Source organism: Nyctereutes procyonoides, unplaced genomic scaffold (genome assembly GCF_905146905.1).
Source record: "Nyctereutes procyonoides isolate TBG_1078 unplaced genomic scaffold, NYPRO_anot_genome, whole genome shotgun sequence".
NCBI lineage: Eukaryota > Metazoa > Chordata > Mammalia > Carnivora > Canidae > Nyctereutes > Nyctereutes procyonoides.
In genome coordinates, this window is record NW_026575028.1 from 4784716 (window position 1) to 4812496 (window position 27781).

Consider the following 27781-nt stretch of genomic DNA (forward strand, 5'->3'; position numbering starts at 1 on the left):
ATCAGTCTTGTGTGTAAACATCAGGATGAAGAAAGGGTGTGATGAGTGTCTGAGGGTGAATGTGGGCAGGGGCCAGATGTGAGCACAGACTAGAGGAAGGTGAGGGACAAAGGCATCTGGGAAAAAAGATATGGTGAGACCTGTGGCAAGGGAGTTACCCCTCCTCCCACACCCTCCTCTGCCCACCTGGGTGGTCCACCCTTTGCAGTTACCTTTCTGTCCCCTCCATGGGATCTCAAGCCAGGCAGGCTTCTGCTGAGGACAGAAGACTCAGGTCAGAAAAAGCTCTCTTGACATTTGGAAAACAGAGCAGGATTTGGCTCCTCCAGTGGAGCCTCTTGTTCTCAGAAAAATCGTTTTTACAGCTTGGGCTGGTGCCAGTAAGAGCCATTTATAACCCAATGGGCTTGGGTTAGCTTCAGCTGCCTGGTGCAGAAAGTGCTGGCTTTTCTCTGCCCCCTGCTGCCTAACTATTCCCCATTATATCTCCTTTACCTCCTCCCTCCTTCCTTAAGACCTCTTTTCCCTCTCCCTAACCCCTTCCCACCCACCCATCCCTTCTCTATTTTCTTAGAGGTTCCAGTTCTGGATTTGCCTGTGTGACCCTAGATACATTCTCTTCCTTATGTGGGCTTCAGCTCCTCCTTCTACAAACTGGAGTTTACTGTTTGCTCTCTTTTAAACTCAGTTACCTTGGAGAGGTACCCACCTCTGCCTACCTTCCTCAGGGCTCTTTCTTCTTTTCAGTCATTACCTATTGACCCTTTTTCTGCACCCAAGCCTGAGCTTCCTATCTGGGCCAGCTTTGCCACCTTTTTCTAAGCACAGAGCTCCTAGAAGTAGCTCAATTAAGCTTGATGTGACCAAACTAAACTAACCATAGCATCAATGTCAAGGGTGTGACTTTGGTGTCTGTATGATGGATATTGGTTTACACCCTGGCTCCATTACTTATGAGCTCTGACTGAATTTTTTTGAACATCAATTCTTTGTAAATTTCAGTGCTTTGCTGAATTACTATGAGAATTTTATGAGATGGTGTTCTTAAAGGGCTTAGCACGGTGCCTAGCCCTCAATCAGTGTTAGGGATCACCATCACCATCATCATCATCATCATCATCTTATCATCTAACATCTACTCTTATTTTCAGTTGGAAGTGAGTTAGGTTAAAAAAAAAAATGCTCTCCCTGAATCTCCACACCTGCCCACCCTCCCCCTACTCTTTGAGGACCAGCTCAAACAGCACTTCTTCAGGAAGCCATCCTCCTTTTGGTCTTCAGCTTTGGTGTATCTTATCTCAGCATTTAGTGGAGCCTGGGCCCATCCACCCCAGCAGAATGGGGTGGGCTAGGAAGATCATAGCTGATTTGCTGGGGAGAAAAACTGTTGAAGATGCCTTGGGAAAGACCAGGCCTGGAGGCAGGTCACAGTGTCTGCAGAGTCCCAATCAGCAGTTGGCATTAAGAGTAGAAGACAAAATCACAAATCCTGGCAGTGACAGGTGAGTCTCAAAAGATCAGGAAATCCAGCAACAAGCTATTATGAGCCTAAGGCCTTTTGGAGGAGGTGGGAGAGCAAGGCAGGGCTGCCTGTACTCATTGCAGCACCAAGTATCCCACTGTGTCAAGGATGGAGACAATGATGCAGGAATAGTTATAAGCACCAGACAACAGGGCAGAGCAGAGAAGGCAGGGCTGAGTCTCTATGCTGCATAGAAGGGTGAAAATGTCTAGTGGGAAGGAACTTGTGCACAGGGAGAAAATTGGGGTTGTGTTAGCCACAGCTGTGTGGAGACTGAGGGACTGGGATTGTGCAGTTTGGCCTCCATCTCACACTGTAATCCTAACCCTTGTCTGCCCTCTCAGCCAATATATATACACCATATGAGTTGAAGTTTGAGGACTGCCTTTGCCCAGAGCCTCTGGTTGGCCTATGGAGGAGTCAGGGCTTCTGACTTTCCAGATAAGACCAAGTCCAAGACCCACCCCCTACATTGCTCAAGTATTTCCAGGGCATAAAGGGTAGGCAGATGTGCCAAAGCCTGGGTTTTCAGAGCCCCTCCAAGAAACCTTCCATTGTGGTTGAACAAACTTTGATAGCTTCCTCAGAAACATCTGGATTCCTATACTGGTTCCTATATGCCTATGTGGGAACCTAGAGGGTTTGTATACACCTCTTTTCTTCCACAGAACCTGCACAGTGCCTTGCCACAGCTGATGTTCAGTAGGTATTGATGGAAAGAAAAGCAACACCCCAGGTAGCTGAATGCCTGGGGATCACGGGCCACTGCCATTTCCCACCCCACTCCCAGCCTCCTGGGACAAGGCACACCAATTGGCTAATGGGAAGAGTGCAAGTCTACTCTGCAAGAGGCTGAGCCAGGCTGACAGCCTTTGGGAACAGGGACTGAGCCATAGTTGCTTCTTTGTCCTTGTTGTTATTGAGGTGAATGAACCCCCAGTCCATTCACCCCCTAGCCTTATGAATGCAATGCATGGTACATACTTTCTAAGTTGGCAGCTGAGGAAAGAATCTCAAGGATCCCTGTGGAACAGGGAACCTTGGAATCAGAACTAAGGGGTGCAGGAGGCCCTGGGAATTCTAATTATGTATGTTGCCTGGACCAGCTAGGACTTTTTCTCTTCTTAATAGCTTTATTTTTTTAAAGATTTTATTTATTTATTTATTTGACAGAGAGAGAGAGAATATGAATAAGCAGGGGAAGCAGCAGGTAGAGGGAGAGAGAGAAGCAGGTTACCCACTGAGTAGGGAGCCTGATGTGCGGCTTGATCCTAGGATCCTGGGTTCATGACCTGAGACAAAGGCAGAAGCTTAACCATCTGAGCCATTCGGACACTCCTTCTTAATAGCGTCTTTAAATAGAGTCAAGATTGGAGTCAGCTTCATGGATGGAGCCTTTTTCAGTGTTAGAAGTGATTGCACAGCTTCTTAATACAGTGTCCTTCTGGAAAAGTGAGGCTAGATAGAGGTTGTCTTTGTTTTGGTGCTGTTGAGTGGCCACTGGAGTGCAATGCTTGTTTTGCACGTCCTCAAAGGAGGGGCAGTCAGAACTGGAGGGATGAGGACACATCCTCCCTAAGCCTCTCCCCCCAGGTCCCCTGGTGCCTCCAAGAAGCCAGAAACCTCTTCTCCCTGGTCCAACCTCATTCCCCTCTACCTCCTTTCCTGGATGTCTCTTCCAAGGAGCCCCTTAGCCTGTCTCTGAGCAGATGGTTTCCATCCAGAGTGCCAGTCTCACCCTCTTTCCAGAGATCTGGGATCACCTCTTCCTCCTCCTCCTCCTCCTCCTCCTCCTCCTCCTCCTTCTTCTTCTTCTTCTTCTTCTTCTTCTTCTTCTTCTTCTTCTTCTTTCTTCTTCTTCTTCTTTTTGCTAACATTATTAAGTTTTGGTCTTTTCAAAAGTAGTAGTACGTGTTAATGGCATACATTTTAGAAAGTAGCAACAAGCACCAGAAAGGAAAGAATTAACGGTTTACAATCCGACACCCTGTCATAATTGCCACCAATTCTGGTGACATCCTTGAGACTCCCCTCTTAACACAGGCATGAAAATATTTTAATTTTAAAAATATGATCATGCGGGGCAGCCCGGGTGGCCCATCAGTTTAGCACCGCCTTGGGCCCAGGGTGTGATCCTGGAGACCGGGGATCGAATCCCGCATGGAGCTCCCTGCATGGAGCCTGCTTCTCCCTCTCCCTGTGTCTCTGCCTCTGTCTCTCTCTCTCTCTGTCTCTCATAAATAAATAAATAAATAAATAAATAAATAAATAAATAAATAAAAAAATCTAAAAAAAATGTGATCATGCTGTCTATTCTTCTCCCACTTTTTCTCCTCAACCCACAGTTTATTGTGATCATATTTTTTTTAATTAAACACTCTGCCACGACATTATAAGTGGTTATATAGCATTCTGTTGCATGGATGTACCCTAGTTTACCTAATCAATTTTGTTTCGTGGAACCTCTAGTTTGACTCCTATTTTTACATTGTCTGCCATGATTCTTTCCTCAGGATGAATTCTAAAAAAAGTAATTACTGGGTTTAAAGATTTGTGCTTTTAAAGACTTTTAATGCATTTTTATCAAACTGCCTTCCAGAAAAAATCCTTGTTAGAACTATATACAAGTACCTCTTTTTCTGTAACCCTTACAAATGCAGTGTGTTCATAGTTGTGGGAGGAGTCAGGCTTATTTGGTAATTAAAAATAATAATTTTTGTTATAATTTGAAGCTATCTGGTTTCCAGAGGCCAAATATTTTTGCCACACATTCATTTGCCATTTGTGTTTATTTTCATGTGAATTGACCATAAGATCCTTTGTCCAATGCTAAGTGGGGGATGCTTGCTTTCCTCTCATTGATTTATATGAGCTTTCTGCATATTAAAGATATTCACTTTTATCCATCTATGTTAGAAATGTACTTCTCAGTTTATCATTTGCCTTTCAATTCTATTTATGTTATTTGTTGACTGAGATTGCACTACTTTCTGCTTGCTAGACATCTTTTCTTATATGACTCAGTGATATTTCAAACTTCACAAATCCAAGTGGAAATTCATTATTCCCTCCTCTCACCCCACCTGCTCATCCTGCTGACTTGCTTATTCCTATTAATATCAGCACAGTTTTCCTGGTCATCCAGGCTTAAAGTGTTGAGGTCATCTTGGGTTCCAATCTTTCTCTTTTCCCCTATATCCTGTTAGTTGCCAACCCGTAGGCAATCTCTATGGAGATTTGATTTCTACAGTTTCTCTGGCAGGTGGGCCACAATGTAGTTCTGTAATTCTCTGACAGGAGAATGGTAGTTCCTGTTCTCTATTTCTTGACTGGACCTTGGAAATGGCCTCATAAGTTCATATCTTGTTTCCCCAACCCCAGTCCCTTGACTTGTCATTTCTCCTCCTTGCCCCTCCTGCACATCACCACCACATTAATCTTCCTAAAACAGAGCTCAAGCATGGGACTCTGGTTACAAACCACCAACAGCTCCCCATTGTCTTGTATGTAATTACAACCTTTTAGCCTGGTCTTAATTTCCATTCAGTGGAATCTCCCACTATCTGGGGCAAGTTACTCCTCAAACAAGCTCACAGCTTTCCTGCCCCTTTACCTTGTTGCTCCAGCCATCCCCTCCTAGAATTCCCTCCCACCATTTCCACCTACTAAAAATCAATTCAGAAAGCTCCCCACCTACCCCACTGCCAGCTGTCTCAAACTTTTCTGACTCTTTAAAGGGCTTTCTCTTTGAAACCTCCAAAACAATTTGCTTGAGCTTCTCTTGTAAAACAAATCCTATTCCATAATCCAAGTAGAGACTTTTAAGGTTTACATTCCTACCAGTAAGGAAAGTCCTTTGAGGGCACTCTTCTATGTCTCCATTCTTCCACAGAACCTGCACAGTGCCTTGCCACAGTTGATGTTCAGTAGATATTGATGGAATGAAAAGCAACACCCTAGGAAGCTGAACACCTGGACATCATGGGCCACAGCCATTTCGCACCCTACTCCCAGCCTCCTGGGACAGGACACACTTAATTAGCTAATGGGCAGAGTGTTAGTCCCCTCTGCAAGAGGCTAAGCCAGACTAACAGCCTTTGGGACCAGGGACTGGGCCACAGTCACCTCTTTGTCTTCATGGTTTGACTTGCGGTTATTGAGGTGAATGGCCCCCTAAATCCACTTATCCCTTTGCCTCATGATTGCAATGCATGGTACATGGTAGATACTTTGTAAGTTGGCAGTTGAGAAAAGGATCTCAGGGACCTTGTAAGAAAGAAACCTTGGAATCAGATTGAATGGCAGCTAAGGGGTGCAGGAGGCTTCTGTGACCCTGACTATGCATGCTGCCTGACTTTTTCTCCCTCTAATATATTTGAATAGAGTCAAGATTGGGGTCAGCTTTATGCATGGAGCCTTCTTTAGCTTTAGAGGTGACTCTGCAGCCAGCATGGGAGTATGCAATTGACACAGTCTATTTTTAGCCTCCCAGAGACCGTGACCAACATCCCAAGCTGAGGGTGGGCACACCTGCTGCATTCTAATAAGGCAGCCCCAATTGCCTCTGCCAGCCAGCCAGGATCTCGCCGACCTTAAATCTGATGTTGCTAAACTGGGAAGCCTGCTTATTTCCCAGAGGCTGTAGCCTAGATACACCAGGAAAATGGGACCATCACACTCTCCTGAGCTCCGTCCCCTCTAGCCCAGGACACAGGGCAGTCTGGGGGCTGTACACACAGCACAATGGAGAGATGGAATCGCTTGGGGTTCTCGATCTTGCTCTGTCCTAGGGCTTCCCTATTTGCCTTGTTGGGAAGGAGGTTAATAAGTCTGAGCTGATTCAGCTTACAAAAGAGAAAATAGAGGCATGAAACAGAGACATGTTTATGTAATTGGAATAATCATGATAATGGTAATAATAATATTAGGGCTTACTATTGCCAGGTGCTGTTCTAAATGCTTCACATATATGGACTCACCCAAACTTCTTGACTGCTCTCTCAGAGAGGTTTGATTATGAAGTCTATTTTATGGAGGGGGGAGACTGAGACACATGATGAGAAATGATTTCTGAAGGTCATTTGTCAGCGACTAAGTAGCAGGGTTGTGTTTCAAAGCCAGGCAGTGTGGCCTCAGGATTTACACTTTACACCATAACACCTGCCTTTCAATATCTATTTCTAATTTTACTAGAGGCAGATGGATCCAGGAGTCCTGAAGGACTGGATAATACTGCTTCTCTATATTTTAAATTTCTTCCCTGCTTTGAGGCTTCTACTGTGCTGTGCACACCTGGATTCCTACGCTCTGGGGAAAGAAATTTCTTCTCCTGGGATGACTACATGTCTGCAGTCAAGCCAAACTTTTTGGGCCACAAAACTCTCTGAACTTCCTCTCCTTCTCCCTCCTCCTTTAGCCTGTGAAGGAGGAGGGGCTGTCCAGTGACGGGCAGCAGTAGTGGGGTGTAGAGAGGGGCAGGATTAGGAACTCAGAAAGAGCAGTGCTTGATCAGGTACAGGCAGGAGGCCACACCATCAGCGTGAGTATTCAAAGTTCAGAGTAAACTTCTGCCTAAGTTCCGAGTACAGTTCACAGAAATCAGTAGGGAAGACAACAGGTATGAGGCCCCAGAACCTAAGAGGCCTACATTTTGGGGCATAAGTGCTGCCTGCTAGAGAGAAGCCCAGGGACTCAATCTTCCTAAGGGTACAGGTGGGATTCAATTTAACAAATACCTATTATGTGCTAGGCCCTTTTTTAAGCACTTCACAAACCAACTATCTGATCCTCAGGATGACTCTAGGATGTTGGAATCATTTTATTCCCATTTGAGGGATGGTGAAAGCAAGGCACTGAGTGGTTAATAATTTTGCCCAAGGTTGGTTGCATAGCTCCTAAGTGGCAGAGCTCGGGTTCCAGTTTTGGCAGACTGGCTCTGGAATCTATACTCCAGCCACCATGCTATGTGATGCTATACATCTCTTCCTTTTCTATAGTGAATAGTGTTCACTATTTGCCTATAAGTTCACTATTTACCTATTGTCTTCATTTAACAGATATGGAAACTGAGGCCTAGACTGGGTCAGATCACCTGACTAGTAAGTGATAGAATTGGGTTAAATTGAGGTCTTTTTGGCTTCTCAGTAGCATGACACCTCTCCACAAATCAGTCATCAGTTGGCATGCCAAAAAGCTGGAAGAGTCCATCTGCCCCTTAGGAGTGACTGTAGTGGCCGACTGGAGCCTCAGGGCTCGGGGAAGGGAAGGAAGAAGGGGCATCATCTCAGAGGGCAGGACCTTGTTGCAGCTGTTGACACTAGGTCCCTTCTCTTCCCCTCAGGTGAGCAGTTCCCCCCCGCAACCCCCTCAACCCGTCGTCCCACCCAAGCCTGTGCAATGTGTCCATCATGTGTCCACTCAACCCAGCTGCCCAGGACGGGGTAAGATGTCCAAGCTGCTGAACCCAGAGGAGATGACCTCGAGAGATTATTACTTCGACTCCTATGCCCACTTTGGGATCCATGAGGTAAACCATGTTGAGCTTGGCCCTGCTGTTTCACCGCTGTTTTCTGAGGCAGCATAATGTGTTCAACTGTCTACTGTCATAAAGTGGGGTTTCCCAGTGGTCCAAGGCCCCTGGCCCTCCCTGCCTTCTGTGAGTCTCTCTGGGAGAGGGTCAGGGCCAGGCTCACAGCAGGTGAGTAGCTGGAAGCATATGTCTGTGTGTTTCCCAGCCAGACAGCAAGGGGCCTTAGGGTTTCTTTGTTTTATGGTCCAACACCTGTGTCTCTTCTTGACCCTAAGTCCAGGTGATCCAGGTGGACCAGGTGTCTTTGCTGTAGGTGCCTGCTCGAGGAGCTCAGATGCTTTGTAGCTTGAGTCCTGAGGCCGAGGACACCTTCCAGAGGCCATGCTGTCTGGTCTTCAGGGAGGCATGAACATGAACCCTTAGGTCCTAGGCCAATGAGCACCTCCAGGGGAAGAAATGCAGCAAGCTCCCTCAATGACCTGGCCCAGGTCTGCCACCCTGATTGATTCTCAGGAAGTTCTTATGTCTAAATAATTGTCTTGTACCATAGCAGGGAAGATTTATGTTCATTGTAGAACAGAACAGAGCTTCCCTACAGCCAGGAAAACTCCACCCCCATCACCTCCAGCATTTTCTCCAGCCACCCAGATTGGGGAATGCTTCCTCATTAGCTGGGTGCTTACACAATGCCAGGCACTGCTCTAAGCACATTATATGTATCATTCTACTAAATCCTCCTAAGAACCATATGAAGAAAATATTTCTATTATCCCCTCACAGTATGAGGAAATATTGAAAAAAGGAACAAAGCCTTTCTGGCTTTGCAAATGCATTTTCAAAATAAGTCTCAAAGTTCCCCCTTTCAATTAGCTGCTTCTGTAAACCCTTCCTGTAACAGAATGGTGACACTGTCACTGCCAGAAGAGTTTTAAAAAATAATAGCCAGCGCTTTTTTCCCTTTTGGTTTTTTGAGTGCTTACATGCTGGGTGTCATTCCAAGATTTTACGTGATTGGCTCATTTATTCCTCAGGTCAATTGTATGAAGTTGGTCTTAATATTATTTTGTCCCCAATTTTATTTATAATTATTTGTTTTTAAACAAGACAAATCTGTATTATTTAGTAATTACTCTTTTTGTTTCTGTTTTGATTTCATATATTTCTTTTTCTAAAAAAGCATATGGTCCCCTATGCCATCCACCCACCTATATAGAAGTAATACAAATTTATTATAATGAACTTATGGAATACAAGATTATTTGTTCCCACTTTTTACATGAGGATGTGAGATCATAAGAATGCAGATCAACTTTAATTCATTGCTTCTTTTGCACACAAGGTCACACATTAATAAATGGCAGAGCTAGGAATGAAACCTTCACATTTGGGGCCCAGGGCTCCATTCCTAACTACCATGCCATATAGACTTTAAACCAGGTCTTTCTTTCTTTCTGGAAACGTTGACTGTGTTCCTGCTCATTCCTTTACAATTCTTTTTTTTTCTTTTTTTTCTTTTTTTTATTTATTTATGATAGTCACACACAGAGAGAGAGAGAGAGAGAGAGAGAGGCAGAGACACAGGCAGAGGGAGAAGCAGGCTCCATGCACCAGAAGCCCATGTGGGATTCGATCCCGGGTCTCCAGGATCGCGCCCTGGGCCAAAGGCAGGCGCCAAACCGCTGCGCCACCCAGGGATCCCCCTTTACAATTCTATACGGAGATAGAGAGTGAAGGAAGTATCCCTCAGTTAATTCTAGACTCCAGGGCTCATTCACTCCCAGGAGACTCAAGGTTTGATCTCCCAAGAACTACTATCCACATAAAAGTGTTAGGCCTGGATCTGCTGGGGAAGAAGGTAAGGTCCTGTATTTGTTCTGGGGGTCCTGGGCAGCTGGGCTTGCTGTTTGTTCTTGGTGGCTCAGATGTCATCTTACTGCAGATAACTGATCTAACTGTACCTTTCCTGATCCTGCTCTCCATGGGAGTGGGCGCTGGGGTGAGGTGATGCACTGAGCCCTGTCTTGAGCCTGTGAGAGGTTCTGGGAGGCAGAAAGGACATCTTCAAGAACTCATCTTGTCCCTAGAGGACACGTCATCCATGTGACAAATTTGAAGAGGCATGTGGTTCTGGGCACCTATTTCAAGGTAGATTCCTAGGAAGAGATGTTAATTTCCCCTGAAATGCCTCCCCTTGCGCTTGCCTGAAATCCCTCCTCAAAAAACCAACCAATCAGCCTATCCTTCCCTAGTCTTTAAGCTCCACTCCCCCAATGGAGCCTCCTGTGATTGACCCCTGGGACACCTCCCTCTGAATGACTAAGTTCCTGCTGGTCCACATTTTTGGCTCCTACGATGTGCTCTTCTGTGCTATGATTAACCTCTTTAATTCCCAGGACTTGGTTCCCCCACCTCTAACCCTAACCCAGGGCTTGACACCTGGCTGATTTGTAAAGGTTTGTTGACATGGCTGCTAATCTGATCACTTAGGTGATGCCTGATCAGCACGTGACTGGGCATCTGGGAGGGTGTGATCTCTAGTGGAGAAAGAAACCAAGAGCCATCAAATAAATACTGGACCAGCTTCCCTCCATTTTATGTTCTGATAGGAAACCCAAGCTTGTACATGAACATATATAAATTATAGTGCAGATTAAACTAATAAACATGGAGCAAATTATCCTCCAGTCACACATAACATTTCTCTCCTTAGTAACCTGCCCTGGAATAGTTTAGCAACACTTTGCACCTGGAAGTACTTCTGATCACCTAGCTTAAATCACTCCTGCTACTGTAGGCCATCTATCACTAGATCTAGCTTCTGGGGAAATGCATAGGTCTTCAGTGTAGAGGTGGCTACCTAGTCTCCCTGCACCCTTGAGGTTTCCTTCAACCCTATTTGGTCTCCAAGATCATCTGGTATAAAAAAAGTTAGGAGGGCATGTGGATAGACTCTGAACACTGTTTTTTGAAGAGACAGGGCCTGCTCATTTCTCATTATCAAACACCAGCAATCTCCATTATGTGCCAGACAGCTTGTGGCGATGCCTTTGCCTCCTCAGTCTGGACAAGACCCATACCTCACCATCCAGAGCTGAGCTGGCCATTTGACAGTCTTGTCTCATCATTAACAAAATGCTCACAGGGGCAAGCAGCAGCACCACCAACTTGCTGATTAATAGTGATCAGTGAATGTTTAGGAAACATGGTGAGGGATGGTTTTGGTTTTATTAGTCTGTAAATACAAACAAGAAGTGTTGAGTTTGAGGGATGGCATTGCTGGGGGCTGGAGAGCACAGTAAGAGGTGATTCTGGACACTTCTATTCTTCTATCCTGTGGCCAAGACCATGGTGTTGTTACAAGGCAATTCTGAGAGGAATGGAGTCTTGAATAGGAGAGGAAAGGACAGATATGTGCTTACTGAGGCTTCTGCTCAGAGGGGAGGAGGCCAGATCCATGACCTCCCAAATCCCAGCTGTGAATTCCAGGTGTCTTTGATAGTTTGTCCCTGGGCTTGGTTCCTCAGCAGCCAGAAGAATCCCTGCCAGTGGGGCCATGTTCCCAGCCCCCCAGTCCTGGCCACCCATCTCACAACCAGCTAGCTCTCTTCTTGACAATCTTGCTGCAGGTTCTTTTGAAATAGATTCTTCAGGGCCTCATTTCCCAGCAATTAGTCAATGTGCTGTCATGTGTTTAATAGGTAGGGAAGCTGGGAGACAAAGGCATCCACAGCTGGGGGCTGGGAATTGTTTTCAACAAAGAGTGACATATTCTTGTCTGAAATGTCTGGAGACTTATTTGGCTTTTCTCTACTAGGGATGCTTAAAGTAGGGAGGGAGGAAGGGGAGAGAGCTTCTCTTTTGGTGAGGAGCTGGGGAAGCCTTGCTAAGTCACAACTCTTCTCCCAGAACTTATACCTTTGGACCTAACTCCTGTGGTCTGGAGCCTTAGAGGAAAGAAGGGGTCAAAGAAATAACAGAAGGCATTGAATTAAAAACGGGCATCGGGAGCTCCCCTTTAGCAACAACAGAATCTGCGGAGGCACCGGGCCAATCTAATTTCATCAAGACAGGCAGTAAAGACTTCCAACTATGGCTATGGCTGACATATCTCCAAAAACTTTGCCACTATTTTGCCTCCATTCCTCAGTTATTTGCTCACCTTCAACTGTTTTCTTGCATGGATGAAAATAGTGACAGTTGTCACAAAGAGCCAGAGCTAACATTTTTTGTAACACTTACTACATTTATTTAATCATCACTGGAACTCTACGAAGTAGGTACTATTATCAGTCCATTTTCCAGAAGGTGAAATAGACAGACAGAGGCTAAATGATACTCTGGGTTAAAGACCTCAAAAGTATGGGAGCTGTGATTTGGAAAATACAGGTGGATCAATTTCTAAAACTGATAACAATAGCAAACCAGCAACCCTCTGTGTTGATTTTCTCAAGCAATAAAATGATATCTGGAACAGCCATCATAATTGGAATCACCACCTGATTGTGTTTATGATAATCTATGGTCATTCTCCAAGATCCATCTCCGTCTTCTCACAGGCAAACAGGCCACTTGAATGGGGACGTGGGTGTCCTGGAATTAGTGTCAGTTCAGAATGAGTGTCCAACAATCCTCAAAAATGTGTTTATTTTCTTTTCTCCCATATAGTCACACAGTAATGTGGTAATGGCTGCAGGTCCTCTTGGTGAAGACTAAAAGAAAAATGAACAATCCATTTTTGGCAATGTAACAGGGTTTTCTTTACAGAACATGGCTTTTCCTTCATCAAGGGGTCTGGCTCTGTTAAACTGGCTCACATCTAGGAATCAACTGAGCAGCGTGACTCTCGATTTGGTGATTCAACTTCAGTATACTTATAATTTTTCTGTGTAAACAGATCAAGTAAGAATTCAGTATGCTTCCCAGCTATTTCTTTTCTAGAGACTCTACGATCTCTTTTCTAGAGACCTATGGCCGACACCAAGTCTGCAAGTCAGACTGTTCTAAGTACCGCTCTGGCTCCCAACACCTTTGCAGTAACCACATCCACCTAATATATGGTGATGAAGTACTGTGATTTGACCTGTGCCTCTGCAGAATCCCAGTTTGATATTATTTCCATTGCACTTAGGGATCTCAGTTTGATGGCAGCAGTTCCCACTGTAATTTCTGACCTATAGAGAAGAGCAACCACAGAGCTCTTCAAGGATGCTGGGCTCCCCTTGCACACTTACTTTTCACAGCCGTGGTGAAAGGTCTGTTCTCTGATATTGGTGAGTAGTTCTCACATGACGAATGCACTCCAACATTCCAATCTTCTAAGTCTTTGGATACCTCTGTCTTCAGCATACCAAGGAAGTTCTAGCATTTCAACTTCATTTAGTGGGGGCTAACCTTGGGTCCATGTTTCAGCTACCCAACTAAAACCAACTGTTAGAGGCCTTCTAAACCTCTAAGAAAAAAGTGAATCCAGAAGCTCTGCTTAGTAAGCCCATATCAATAAGCTTGGCCCCATCCAACTTTACATTCCTTTCATGCTAATCCCACATCCCCATACATATTCCCCAGGATTCGATCTATATAAATGGGAAATATCCTGTAGTCCTTGTGATGTGACTGCTTATGAGTCATATTTTATACCGCACCCTTTGGGGTCTGTTTGAGTTGAAAATAGTTATAGGTCTAGCAGCAAAGAAAGCACGGTTAGGTCCTGAGGAGAATCAGCAGTACTTGCAAGCAACTATCTCAATGGAGGCCAATATGATTCTTCGGGAAAAGGAAAACTAAATCCCTCAGGCAGGGGTAGAAGATGCTTCTACTGGCAAAGAAGATCCTGTAATTTAGGAACTTGAGGTCCCACCTTCATCATATGTTACCTATATGTTTCCATGCCAATTTTCAAGATCCTGTTTTTTCTCAACAGATGCCTCAACTTTAACAAAAGAGGCCTTACAAGGATGGTAACACAATTTGGGTAGTAATTCAGGCATTTGCAAGACTAGACTTTGGATTTGGTTTTTAGAAAGCCTGACCCTATACCTACAGGAAATGTTTTTGTTTGTATGTTTGTTTTCTCCAGAGAAATCAAAGAAGCTTTTGGGTGCTATATGCAGATCTTGAGCTGGGAATTTAAATTCCTAAGGTTATTTTCTTTCTCCAAGTTCTTTAGAATAGTTGGTAGCAACCAACCAAGTAATCCACCCATTATACTTCTTGTGTTGACTAAAATATTCTAACGTAGCAAATACTCAATCATCCAGAATCTGGTTTTCCATAGATACTTTATTAAAAGTAACTAAATAATATTTGACTCCTTTGCCATTTCATGCTACTAACCACCAATGTCCTCCAATAGACTCATTAGAGCCTTTAATTCTAATCAGATTCCAGAAAACTCAAAATCAATTCAGGGAATATATCCTTATATTCTCAGTATCAAATTCTGTATCAGTCAGAGTTCAACCATGAAAGTAGATTCAGTAGAATGGATATATAGATATAACCGTACAGAGAATTAGCTTATGTAATTGTGTAAGGCTGTTGTCCCATGTCTGATACCGGAGCTTGAAGTCCACAGGGCAGGTAGTCAGAAAGGAATATGAATGTAAAATATTGGGGGATCAGGAGTAGCTAAAACCAATAAGCACAAGCTTGAACCCTATGTGGACAGACTGGAAGACATGCCCATTCTAGCCTTTGACTTTGATGGTAAGCATATCCTATAGAGGCTGGGTGTTTCACCATGGAGCTAAACATACATAACCAGCCCAGGAGACAGAGAAACAGAAGAAGGCCCAGCTGCTGCTTCATGCCAACAAAGTGAGTCAACATATTGTCAATGACAGGTGGGCACATTGTCAATGACAGGAAAGATTCCTGCCTCCTTTTTACCTTCCAAATCTCACAAGAATCTCCTCTGTGGACCACTTTAACTGGTAACATAGTAGAAAGAGAATTCTGGGAAATGTGCATAGCCTGGCCAAGGTGACACATTACAAAGCTTAAAAAAAAAAAGCAAAGTCTATAGAAATAGGAGAAAAATACAAATCCCTAACTATGGTTAAATTTTTTAAAAATACTTCTCTTTTGATAACTGATAGAACAAATATACAAAAGATTAGTAAAATGTGGAAATTTGTGGATACAACCAAATAACCTGACCTAATAGGCTTTTGCAAATATTGGCTCCCCAAAGTAAAAGAATAGACATTCCTTTTAAGAACACATTGAAATATTCACTAAGCTAGATCATATGCCAGGCCATAAACAAACCTCAATACATTTCAAAAGACTGAAATCATGCAGACTATGTGATTTTGATCATAATGAAATTAAAAGTAGAAACCAAAACCAATAAATTATGTAGAAAATCTCTAAATATTTGGAAATTAAGCAGCACTGAAACAGGGGCAGAGAAGAAATAACAAGAGAAATTAGAAAATATTACACACTGAATGATAGTGAAAACACAATGCTGTGAGCTGAATGTTTGTGTCTCTCTCAGTATTCATATATTGAAATCTTAACTCCCAGTATATTGGTATCAGAAGGTAGGCCCTTGGGGAGGTTAGTAGGTCATGAAAGTGGAACCCTCACGAATGGGATTAGTATCCTAAGAGGAGACATGACACAAGAGTCCCAATAAGTGAAAGAAGGCTAGAGAGTGAGGTCAGAGTCAGAGAGAGAGATTTAAAGACAATGGAGACAGATGTTACAGTGATGCAGTTGCTGGCTTTGAAGGTGCAAGGAGCCATGAGCCAAGTAATGCAGGTAGCGTCAAGGAGCTGTAAAGGCAAGGGGATGGATTTTGTATGAGATCTTCCAGAAGGAACACAGCCCTGCCAACACCTGATTTTAGGTCTATGAGACCTGGATGAGACTTCTGACCTCCAGACTGTGTGATAACAAATCTATATTGTTTTAAATCACTAAGTTTTTGGTAATTTGTTGCAGCAGCAATAGAAAGTAACAGTCTCCTAAAAATTCTGCTAAAGTTATTTTTTGTTTTTCCCCATATTTAAATATTTATTTAATCTTTATTTTTTACAAATATTTAACCTTTAAGTAATGTTCTATGTCCCGTGAGGTTATGGTTCGGCCAACATTTTCTCACAAATCATTAGGCACTGCAGTATCATTTATTAGATAATCTATCTTTCTCTCAGCAAAATAAATTTATAATGTATTCTGGAATCTTGAAAAAATAAAGAGAGACATGAGGGCTTGGCTTTTCACTCTGTTCTCCACCACATGAGAATACAAGGAAAATATGACCATCTGCAAACCATGAAGCAGGGCCTCAACAGAAAATGGATCTGCTGGCACCTTGATCTTGGACTTTCTAGTCTCCAGAACTGTAAGAAGTAAATGTTTGTTTTTTAAGCCACCCGGTCTGTGGTATTTTGTTATAAGTCTGAACTAAGAAACAGACACATGAAAATTTGTGGGATGTAATTAAAGCAAAACTTAGAGGGAAATTTATAACTTTATTTATTTAGAGAGAGTGGGGAGAGGTAGAGGAAGAAGGAGGGAGAGAATCTTAAGTAGGCTCCAAACTCAGTGCGAAGCCTGACTTGGGGCTCAATCTCATGAACCTGAGATCATGACCTGAGCCAACATGGAGAGTCAGACTCTTAACTGAGCCACCAATACACCCCAGAAATTTATAACTTTAAATTCTTATATTAGACAAAAAGCAAGGTACAAAATCAATGATCAAAACTTCCACTTTATGAAGCAAAGGAAGCAAATAAAACCCAAGTAAGTTTGAAGAAGCAAATAGTAAAGATAAGAACACAAATCAATGAAGTAGAAATAAAACGAGAGAAAATCAACAAAGCTAGTAGTTTGTTTTTGAAAAGACTAATTAAACTGATAACCCCTAGTTAGAATGATCAAGAAAAAGTCAGATAAAATACAAATTATAATCACATAAAGACAAGGACATCAGTAGAGATCATATAAACATTTGAGAGGTAATTTGAGAATATTATGACAATGTTATGCCCATTTGATCTCTTAGCTGAAATGGATAAATTCCTTGGAAAAACACTTGGTCAGAACTGATGTAGGAATGCATGGAAAACGAAAACATTCTTCTGTCTATTAAAAAATGGAATCTTCCCACAAAAAGGATTTACTGTTGAATTATATGTCAAATATTTGAAGAAGAAAAATATGAGGAGAGAAAACTTTCTAACTTGTGTGATGAGCTCAGCATAACTTATTACCAGAGAAGGTAAGAGAAAATTAAAGATTAACATCTATCATAAATATAGATAGAAACATCTGCAACAAAATATTGGTAAATAAAATCCAGCAATATTTAAAAAGGATAATACATCATGACAAAGTGTTGGTTCAGCGTTTGAAACCAATCTACGGAGTTTATCATATCAGAATAAAGGAGAACAGTCACATACCATTTCAATGAATGTAGAAAAAGCATGTGACAGAATTTAATGCCAATCATGATAAAAGCTCTCAGCAAATTATAAATAGAAAAGAACGTCTTTATCTGATAAAAGACATTTTTAGAAAGCCCACAGCTAACATTATACTCAATGATGACATTTATATTATTGGAACAAAGAAAGAATGTGTCTTCTCCTATTTTATTCAATGTTTTATTGCCTGGCAGTCCTTGCCAGTGCAGTAAAACAAAAGAAAGAACAAAAAATATAAGGCATACAGATAGGAAAAAAGAAGTAAAATGTTCTTCATTCATAAGTGGCAAGATTTTTTACCAACAGAAAATAGAAAAACAAAGGAATCTATTTAAAAATCATGCCACAATTAATATGTGAAGGGAATAAGCCTGCAAAACACAAGGTCAATATGTAGACTGACATAAGACAATTAAATATGAAATTTTTTAAAAAAAATCATATATAGTACCTTAAAGTAAAATAGTTGAGAGTCAATATAACGAAAGAAATGCAAGACTTCTAAAACCTATATAAAACATTGCAGAGAAAAAACAAAACAAAACAAAAAAAACATTGCAGAAAAATTAAAGAAGACCTAAGTAGATGGAAGGCTGTGTCAGTGTTCTGGACTGTAAGACTCAATATTTGTAAGATTTCAGTTCTCTCCAAATCGACCTACAGATTCAGTACAATTTCAATCTACTCCAGGGGTTGTTCTTTGTGAATCAAGAAGCCGACTCTAAAATATATATGGAAATGCATAGGATTTAAAAAAAAAAGAAAGAAAAGAAAAAGAACCCACCCCGCCCCCCCCCAATACCAAAACCTCGTAAAAGAAGAATTAGGGCTCACACTATTTTATTTCAAAGTTAATATAAAACTACAGTAATCAAGTTAGTGTTGAATTGGTACATTAATGGAACAGATCAGAGAAGTCACAAATATATAGTCAATCGATCTTTGACAAGGATGGCAAGGTAAATCAATGGAGGAAATGATAGTCTATTCTATAAACGGTGCTTACATCATCTGCTTTATATAAAAAAAAATGAACTCACATTCCTAACTTACACCATATGAAAAAAATTAATTTGACATGAATCATAGATTTAAAGGTAAAAACCATCTGAAAGAAAACATAGAAGAGTATCTTTATGATCTTCAGATAGACAAAAATTAGGCAGGACTCAAAAATATTCTAATCATTAAAAAAAAAAAAACCACCTAAAAACTTGGCCTTTATCAAAACTAAAAAACTGCTTTTCGAAAGACAACATCAAGAAAATGAGAAGGCAAATCTCAGATTGGAAGAAGATATTCACAATATGTATGTCTGACAAAGGATTTGTTTCCAGAATATATAAGTTCCTACAATTCAATAAAGAAAAGACAAATAGGTAAAAAAAAGTGGACAAAAGACTCAGACACATCATAAAAGATTTATATGAATAGCCAATAAGCACATGGACAAGTTATCTACATCAATGATATCAGGGAAATGCAATTAAAACTGCAATGTGATACGAGCTCATATCTACAAGAATGAATAACATTTTGAAAAGTGATAATACTAAGTCGCTGGCATGTAAAACAGCTTGAGAGTTCATTCATTGCTGGTGGGATCATGAACTAGAGTAACTATTTTGGAAAACTGGTAATTTCTTATGAAATTAAACACCTACCAGCAAACTGACTTCTAGGTATTTACCCAAGGAAAATGAGACATATCCTTGAAAACACTTATACAAGAATGTTTGTACCTGCCTTAATTGCAACAATCCAAATACCCATCGACAAGTGAATGGATAAATGTTCATACAGTAGGATACTAGTCAACAACAGCAAGAATAAGGAAAAAGGAACAAACCTTGGATATGTGCAAAAAAGTAAATGAATCTCAAAAACCTTATGTTGAGCAAAGGAAGCCAGACACAAAAGTGTACATACCATATGATTCAATTTATATGAAGGCAGAAGGAAGCTTTAGTGATAGAAGTTAGATGATTGGTCACCTGGGTGGGGATGGGGATTGACTGCCAAGGGGCATTAAAGACTTTCTAGGGGTATATAGAAATGTTCTATATCTTGATTATAGTGGTGGTTACCCAGGTATATACATTTGTCAAAACTCTTATCTTACCATGCATTTAAAATAAGTGCTTTTTATCATATGAAAATTATGCTAAAATTATACTTAAATTATATTGTAATCACAATACTATTGGGGATGAGTTAGTCAGAAGCATTGGGGTGCCTGGGTGGCTCAGTCAGTTAGGTGTCTGACTCCTGATTTTTGCTCAGGTCAGGTCATGATCTCAGGATTGCGAGATTGAGCCCAAAGGTCAGATGCAGAACCTACTTAACATTCTCTCTCTTCCTCTCCCTCTGGCCCTATGCCCCTGCTTTTCTCTCTCTGAAAAAGAAGAAGAAGAAGAAAGAAAGAAGAAGAAGAAGAAGAAGAAGAAGAAGAAGAAGAAGAAGAAGAAGAAGAAGGAAAAGGAAGAAGAAGAAGAAAGAAGAAGAAGAAGAAGAAGAAGAAGAAGAAGAAGAAGAAGAAGAAGAAAAGAAGAAGAAAGAAGAAGAAGAAGAAGAAGAAGAAGAAGAAGAAGAAGAAGAAGAAGAAGAAGAAGAAGAGGTGTTTGCTGACAGCTTGAATGGAAAAAGATCCCTGCCTCACCACTATTTGCAAATTAATCATATTTTCCTTAGGTTGGAGACAGTTGTAAGGGGTAACCTACTTTCTTTTTGGTCACAAAGGACTTAAATAGTGGTGGATAAAGAAATATGTTTTACATTCTTTTAAAAAAAGCAAACAAGAAGAGTATGCACACACACACACACACAGACCACAAACCTCCTTTAATAACCTGTTTGATGACAGTTCTATCACTGTTGCAGAACATTCTGTTTCAGGTTTAATTTAAATCCCTCAAGTTGCATTGCACTCATCTTTCTTTTTGTCCTTTGGGAGATGGAAGCTTTCCCAATGCTGGGCATGCATTTCTCCTCTTATAATACAAAATTATCTTTCCTGGGTAGAGTTTTAAGGCTGGAGTTGTTTGTAAGTATGTAGGTAACCCCTAGTCCAGCTGTCCTACAATACTCTCCTATGGCCTACATACATCATTGAGGGTTTTTTTTTAGGGTTTTTTTTAAATTTAAGATTTTATTTTTAAGCTATCTCTATACCCAACACAGGGCTCAAACTCACAACTCCAAGATCAAGAGTTCCATGCTCTAGTGACTGAGTCAGCCAGGTGCACCCATTATTGAGATTCTTTTTTTTTTTTTTAAACTTTTTTTTTTAATTTTTATTTATTTATGATAGTCACAGAGAGAGAGAGAGAGAGAGAGAGAGAGAGGCAGAGACAGAAGCAGGCTCCATGCACCGGGAGCCCGACGTGGGATTCGATCCCGGGTCTCCAGGATCGCGCCCTGGGCCAAAGGCAGGCGCCAAACTGCTGCGCCACCCAGGGATCCCCATTATTGAGATTCTTAAAAAATTTGGCAGAACAGTCCTGGGGTCTTGAGGTCCATGACCTCGGTGTACTCCCAGGTGGCTTGAATACACTGACACGGCCTTTCCTTTCCTTCCACAGGAAATGCTGAAGGATGAGGTGCGGACACTCACCTACCGGAACTCCATGTACCACAATAAGCATGTGTTCAAGGACAAAGTGGTGCTGGACGTTGGGAGTGGTACCGGGATCCTTTCCATGTTTGCTGCCAAAGCAGGAGCCAAGAAAGTGTTTGGGGTGAGCATGCCACTCCCTCCTGCCCATTGGCTGCCTTTTTTTTTTAAGATTTATTTATTTATTCATGAGAGACACACACACACAGAGAGGCAGAGACACAGGCAGAGGGACAAGCAGGCTCCATGTAGGGAGACATGGGACTCGATCCCAGGACCCCGGGATCACACCCTGAGCCAAAGGCAGATGCTCAACCGCTGAGCCACCCAGGGGATCCCCTGCCCACTGGCTTCCATAGAACCAGCCCCTCATTGCCTTACATCTTCTCCTGTCCTTCCTACAAGTGCAAACCCAGGGCCATCCCTTGCTGGGGCCATACCCTCGAGGACAAGTAAAGAAAATTAAATGTGACTCTCAGGAGGTGGGGGCAAGCTCCCATGGCATTGGTCCTGGCTCCTTGCCCTGACAAATGCTGACATTTACAGAGGATTTTTGACTTTCTGGAAATCATTCTGGTCATGATTACCTTAGAACACTTAGTCCTACCATCAGCTTGAGAAGCAGTGCAGTGTGGTTATATGTGTGAGCTTTGGCTTGAATCTCTGCTCTGTGTGACTGTACCTCACTTTCCTCATCTCTAAAATGGCCATAATAACAATACCTCACCCATGGAGTGATCGTCTAGAATGAATGAATTTAATACATATGTAAAATGCTTAGAACAGGGTCTGGCATATGACTAATGCCCAGTGTCTAATATGAATATAGTTGGGATGAGGCCCTAGGGGATAAGAACAAGATAATCTCCTTCCTTTATCCTTTAAAAGGCAAGTTGGTAGGTTTAAATTCTGCTACTCTGGCTGCTGCAGCCCCTCCAGATGGAAATGGAGGCTGACCCTCTGGGAAGCCTCCCAGCTTTCCTCTGGCTCCCACTACACAGCTGTGTACTGCCTGATGACAGGGAGGCTGGGGGGTCTGGAGCTGGGAAGAAACCCTAAAAAAGAAGAGCCCCTGAGTGGCTGGCTGATATTTGCAAAATGCAGAGGGTCCAAGGCTGGAATATGGGAATTAGTCTTGATCAAAATTTAAGACACACTACAATTTAGCTCCCAGCATGTGCATGAGACAGCTGTTTGCAGAGACCCATGGGAGCTGAGCAGCTCTTGGTGGGGCTTTGTTCCCTGTGCATTTAGCTGCATTGTCCTGTAGCCTGTGCTGACAGCCCCAGAGCTTCCACATCCCCTTGGCTACCCCTCACTTGGCCTCAGAGGCCTATCCCTGAGTCCCCAGGAGGGACAGTGTTCCTCCTCCATGCCTGGCTTAGAAAGTGTCTGGGCCTTGGCTGTAGAGGGTCTTCTAGAAATGCAGGCCATCCTCAAGGCATCTCCACCACAGACTTGACTGGAAAAGCTATGGGGTACTCAGCTGAGGCACTCGCTAATTTGATAGGCCAACCCAGATGCCCCAAGTCAAGTCCTGCCCTCTCCACCTTCCAACTATCCTTCACTGTGCCTTCCTCACCAGAAGGGAGGCTTCCCAGCAAGGGACAGATTCCATGTCCAGTGAGGTCAAAGAGCCTCTAGAGGGGACTTGATTTTTCTGGCCATCCCCATGCTTTCCTTCCCAGCACCATCTCTGAGGCCTCTCCGCCCCCATCTGGCTGGGGCATGGGTAGCTGGGCTGCCCTTCACTGGTTTCCAAGTGGCCAGCGGCTCCTCCTACAAAGGCGCTGTCAGGAGGCGCCCACTTGGCGCCTTCCAGCTGTGGTGACTATCCCAACTGTCCCAATCTGTCTGCTTCATGGTCTTTTGCTGTCACAGCTCTTTTATAAACAGCTCCCACATTTAGCTGGGCCTCTTTCCTGATGGCTCATTTCACAGTTTCTCCTGTTCCAGGTTCCCTCTTCTACCCGCTGCTCTTCTCCAGAAAGAAAGAGCCAGGGAGAAAGAGGGAGAGAAGGAGAAAAGGAGGAGAGGAGAGAGAGGAGAAAGGGGAAGAGAGGAAGGGAGGGAAGGAGGGAGGGAGGAAGAGAGGAGAAAAGGGGAAAAGGAAAGCAAGATGGGAAAAGAAAGAAGGCTATAAGGCCACCAGGATGCTGGGGCTTGGGGGCCCTCTGCTCTGAGTGGTTCACATGCTTTGTCTTATTTAATCCTCCCAATGACCAAGTAAAACAGGGACTCTTTCCTCACTTATGAGGAAACTGAGGCACAATTGGAGAGTGGCTGAATGGGAATCCAGGCTGCCTGGCTCCAGATCATGCATTCCTCACTGTGAAACTCCACAGCCTCTTGCAGATGGATGCCAACATGGCGAGCAGGGGGAAGAATTGGAGCAGCACAGTCCCAGAGAAAGTGGGATCAGAGGCCACAGGAAAGGGCCCATCCTCTTGGGCTCTGAGCCTGATGGAGGTCTATCTTCTCTGATGGAACCATGCCTCCTGACCCTGCAGGTGCCCTTACCCCTCCCCAAGACTTTGATGGAGGCTGCAAGCAGCTCCCTCCAGTGCTCCAATGCAAATACTCTCCCGGAGGCCCTGGGGACAGTCTGAGGGGGGTCCGGAGTGTGGAGGTGAGTGGCAGCCTCTGTGGGGGCCAGCTGAGGAGGTGAGAGCAGCTGTTAACAGCTGCCTCTTTGGCTCCAGCATCCTCTGGCCCTCCCCTGATACATGCCCCAGGCTGGGGCTTGATCTCCCACTATTCCCACAAGGCCCCCTCTCAGCTGCTGGTCAGCTCATTTCTCACATATCTTGGCCCTTCGTTTAGGAGATTTGGGGAGTTTGGAAAGACTTGGAGATTAAAAGAATTAATTATCTCAAAGGTGGGCACCACAGAAGGGGTGAGAGTTAGTGTGTGACCTGTATGGTGGGATGAGTCTCAAGACTGGCCTTGAGGCCTTGATGTGGCATTTCTCTATCCTGGAATTGGGAGGTGGGAAGTAAGAAGAGTAAGGTCCCTGGACACTCACAGCAGTTCTGGCTATGGCTTGCCTTCCCATGTCCTCCTCCAGGAGGACCTCATCACATTCTCCTCTGGCCAGGAGGAGGCCTGCCAGCTTCTTCTGAGTCTCCCAACTTGAGGCCGGGCCCTCCATTGTGAAGCGGTGGCTGAGAGTCACGCTCATGACAAAAGCAGACAGATTCAAATGCAAGAGCCACTGGCCTGCTGATCAGGAGGGCTGTAGTTTTCAATTTGTCACAAAGTAATGATATGGCTGTGGGCAGGTCACAGTACCCCCTTAGGCTCAGCACCTCCATCAGGTAAAATGGTGCTAGACATGCTATGATCTTTTTTTATGCCTCGCTCCTTTGTTCTGTGCTCTTTCTAGATCGAATGTTCCAGTATTTCTGACTACTCAGAGAAGATCATTAAAGCCAATCACTTGGACAACAGTAAGACATACCTCCACATATTTTCCCATGGATGCAGGGGGTGAGGGGGCTTGCACTTTCTTGTTTGCGTAGTACAGACTGACATAAGAGGGAAGAGTACAAACACTTGGCCTTGGGATGGTGGAGCCCAGCTGAAGCCCTATTTGGAGGACTGTATACAGGGTTCCAAGGTTCCCCATCCCAGCCATGTCAGCCAAGGGCACGTTATTCCCAGCTCAGCTTCCATGGCTTAGCCACTATTCCTTCTGCTTGGCCCCAGCTGGAGGCATTCTATTGAGTTTTGCAAAACAGCAGCTATTCTTCCTCTTCTTCCCTCTCTGTAACCCCCAGCTCTACATCTCCCCAACGGCCAACCAGGGGCATTCTAGCAGACCCCAGGCTCTGCCTTTGGAAGAACGCAATCCTCTACTGCTCAGGTCCTCTATGGCCCTGTTGCTTATGATGCTGTCTTGGCAATTAAGCTGCCCTAAGGAATGGGACCTTCTCCAAGTTGGAGTCTGGTTATAAAGAGAGGCGCCCTCTCTTCCCTTCTTCCCCTCACTCCTTTCCCATGATTGCAACATTTCCCAGGCCTTTCCTCCTGGAACCTAGCTTGAACACACTCACACCACAAGTGTCTTCAATCCAAAGAACTCATTGCATCTTTTATCAGTCAACCTGATGAGATTTAGCTCCCAAGTCCTATGCTGAGCTGGGCCAGGTCATGTAGGATTTGTAAACTAGGAAAACAAAGTTGAATTTTTTTTCTAATGGTGGTTGGAGGCATTTGGGAGAACTTGATGCAAAGGAGAAGTATTTTCTATGGAGTATGGATAAGAATGGTTTGTAGGCAGCAAGAGTGTAAGCAGAGACACATTAAGGAGGCTATTTCAGTGCTCCAAGGATGTACTGTGGCATGGATAGTGGCAAAGGTGGTGGCAGTGGAGGTTAAGAAAAATGACCACTTTAGGCTAGAGGCAGGGGACTTGTTGATGGAATGCACATGGGAATGATAAAAAAGACAGGAGCAAGGGCTATCTTGCCGCCTTGAGTAATGGGTGGGTGGTGGAAGATTGAAAGTAGAGCATTCCTAGGGATGATAGGACAGAGAAAGAAATCAAACGTTCTTTTCAGCACATGTCAGGTTTGAGATGGACATCAGTAGATGTGTCAAGTAAGACTGGATATATGAGTCTGCAGTTCCAAGAAGAGCCAGAGTGTGGGATATACAACTGGGAATATTCAGCATTTGGATGTTATTTGAAGCTACAGAATGACATCGCTTAGGAAAAAGTATAGCTGGAAGAAAGGAATGGGCCAAATATAGGGCTCTGGGGCATTTTAACATCTGGAGGTCAAGAAGAGGAGAAGGGGCCAGCAAGAGGCAGAAAAGATACACCTAGTGAGGCTGATGGGCATTCAGGAGAGAAATGTACCATGAACCCAAAGGAAAGAGGAAGGGACAGCTGTAGAGGATGCTGAGAGATCATGTAAGGTAAGAACAGAGATGTGACCATTGAGTTTGGGCATATGGAGGTTACTGGTGTTCTAAACAAGAGCAGACTCAATGTAGAGGTAGGGACTGAAGTCCAGTTAGATAGGTTAAGGACACACCGTGAAGGGAGAGCTATAAAGTAAGTTTTCCTGCTGTATTGGGGAACAGAAAAATGGAGCTGTAGCTACAGGGGGATGTGGGTCCCTGGCAGAGAGTTGTTTTTGAAGGATAGAGATATGGAAATGTGTGATTCAATTGTCCAGTAGACAGGGAGATAAAGGAAAAAGATACAGGAGTGAGGCCCTTGAGTTCAGAGCACAGGTGCAGAGGTTATCCTTTTCCTTGGAGTAGGACCACTTGAACCACAGAAACAGAAGGAAAGTGGGGAGTGTGGGTCCAGATAGAAGTGAGGTGGTGGTGGAAAGCCTCTGGTTTATTGCCTCCTTTTCCTTTTTGATGAATAAGACAGTTACTGGCAGAGAAGAGGGGGATGAGAAGAGACAAGAGAAGGGATGGAATGGTCTTTTAGAAGGAGGGAGGAAGGCAATACAATAGTAAGACTAGTGGGCATTGCTGGGGAATGGTCAACACCTGCTGGAGGAGTCAACATAGACAGGCAGGAAGCTTAGTCCACATGCGAAGTCCCCCTTACCATGCTCACCAGCTTGAGTGTAAGGAGGGCTTCCGGGGTGGGGACTCTGACAGGAGAGCACAGAAGCTGATTTCAATAATGGGTCATGGAATCTAAGCTGGGTAAGGCAGGAAGTGAGGAAGGGAGGGGGTGATGGTGGATGAGCGACATTAAAACGTTAGGGGTATTGGTGGACAATAAGCAGAGGTCCAGAAGCCTCTTTCCAGCCTGAGAAGGGGAAATGTTGCTCAGATGCGCCTGACCTCTGGCTTTGGTGTCCAGTCTCTGTTGGTTCGCTCATGGGAGTGAGCTGTTTTGTACTCTCCTCAGAATGTACCTGACATGGTCAGACGAGCGAGGTGAAGTCTCTACCTACCTACCAAAGATGAGAAAAGAAACTGGCCAGTTCTTTCTCTGTAATGGTGAAACAGCCCGACATCCACATGTTTTCATCTGCTAGCCCTTCCTCCAGCTCTGTACCGCAGGCAAGAGGCTTTCCCTTATTTAGCAGATGTGGAAGCTGAGGCTAAGAGAGCTGAGCTAGGGCAGAACCTGTGGTCTTGGCTCTTGCTCCTGTACTCCCTCCCAAAGTGTGTGTGCCTTGATGTGGAAGCCGCACCAGTAGCTGCCAATCCTGAAAATGAAAATTAAAACCTTAGGAGAGGAGAGTGGGTGCAAATAAATATCCACTCAGACATTCTCTCAGCCCTATCCCTGGGCCCTAAGGGACCTTCGAAGGACGTGTAGACCATTCCCTGCCTCTGTACAGGTTCACTTGGGCAGTGATGCCTGCCCTTGGAGAGAGGCTGTGCCCAGCCCCCTTACTCTTTATCCATCTCTTGCTGCCAGCTCTTAGGCTTTAGAACCATAGTGCCCCTGGCTTGCAGAGGGTGGCTTCCCGCAGCCACTGGTTGAAGTGGTGGGCCTGAGTTGGAAGAGGGGACGAACATTAGCTGAGGAGTGCCTGACCTCAGGAGGAGGGCAGGTTGGCTCTGTTGCCAGGAAAAAGAAAGCCCACAGCTCCTCATCATGCCCTCTGGCTCACACCTGAGGGACCTCCCCCTCCCCTCCCCTCCTTTGCTTCAGACTCCTGTACATTGTTTTATTCCCCTCCCTTTCC

At 43.9% G+C, this 27781-nt stretch overlaps 1 protein-coding gene across 1 annotated transcript in view; it reads left to right on the forward strand.

The window, feature by feature from the left end:
• Nucleotides 1–27781, forward strand: part of PRMT8 (protein arginine methyltransferase 8) — a 92933-nt gene that overhangs the window by 30510 nt on the left and 34642 nt on the right. The window contains exons 2-4 of the mRNA XM_055315565.1: nucleotides 7863–8048; nucleotides 21076–21231; nucleotides 24493–24556. Coding sequence (XP_055171540.1) covers nucleotides 7863–8048; nucleotides 21076–21231; nucleotides 24493–24556 — 406 coding nt within the window. The remainder of the gene's footprint in view (nucleotides 1–7862; nucleotides 8049–21075; nucleotides 21232–24492; nucleotides 24557–27781) is intronic.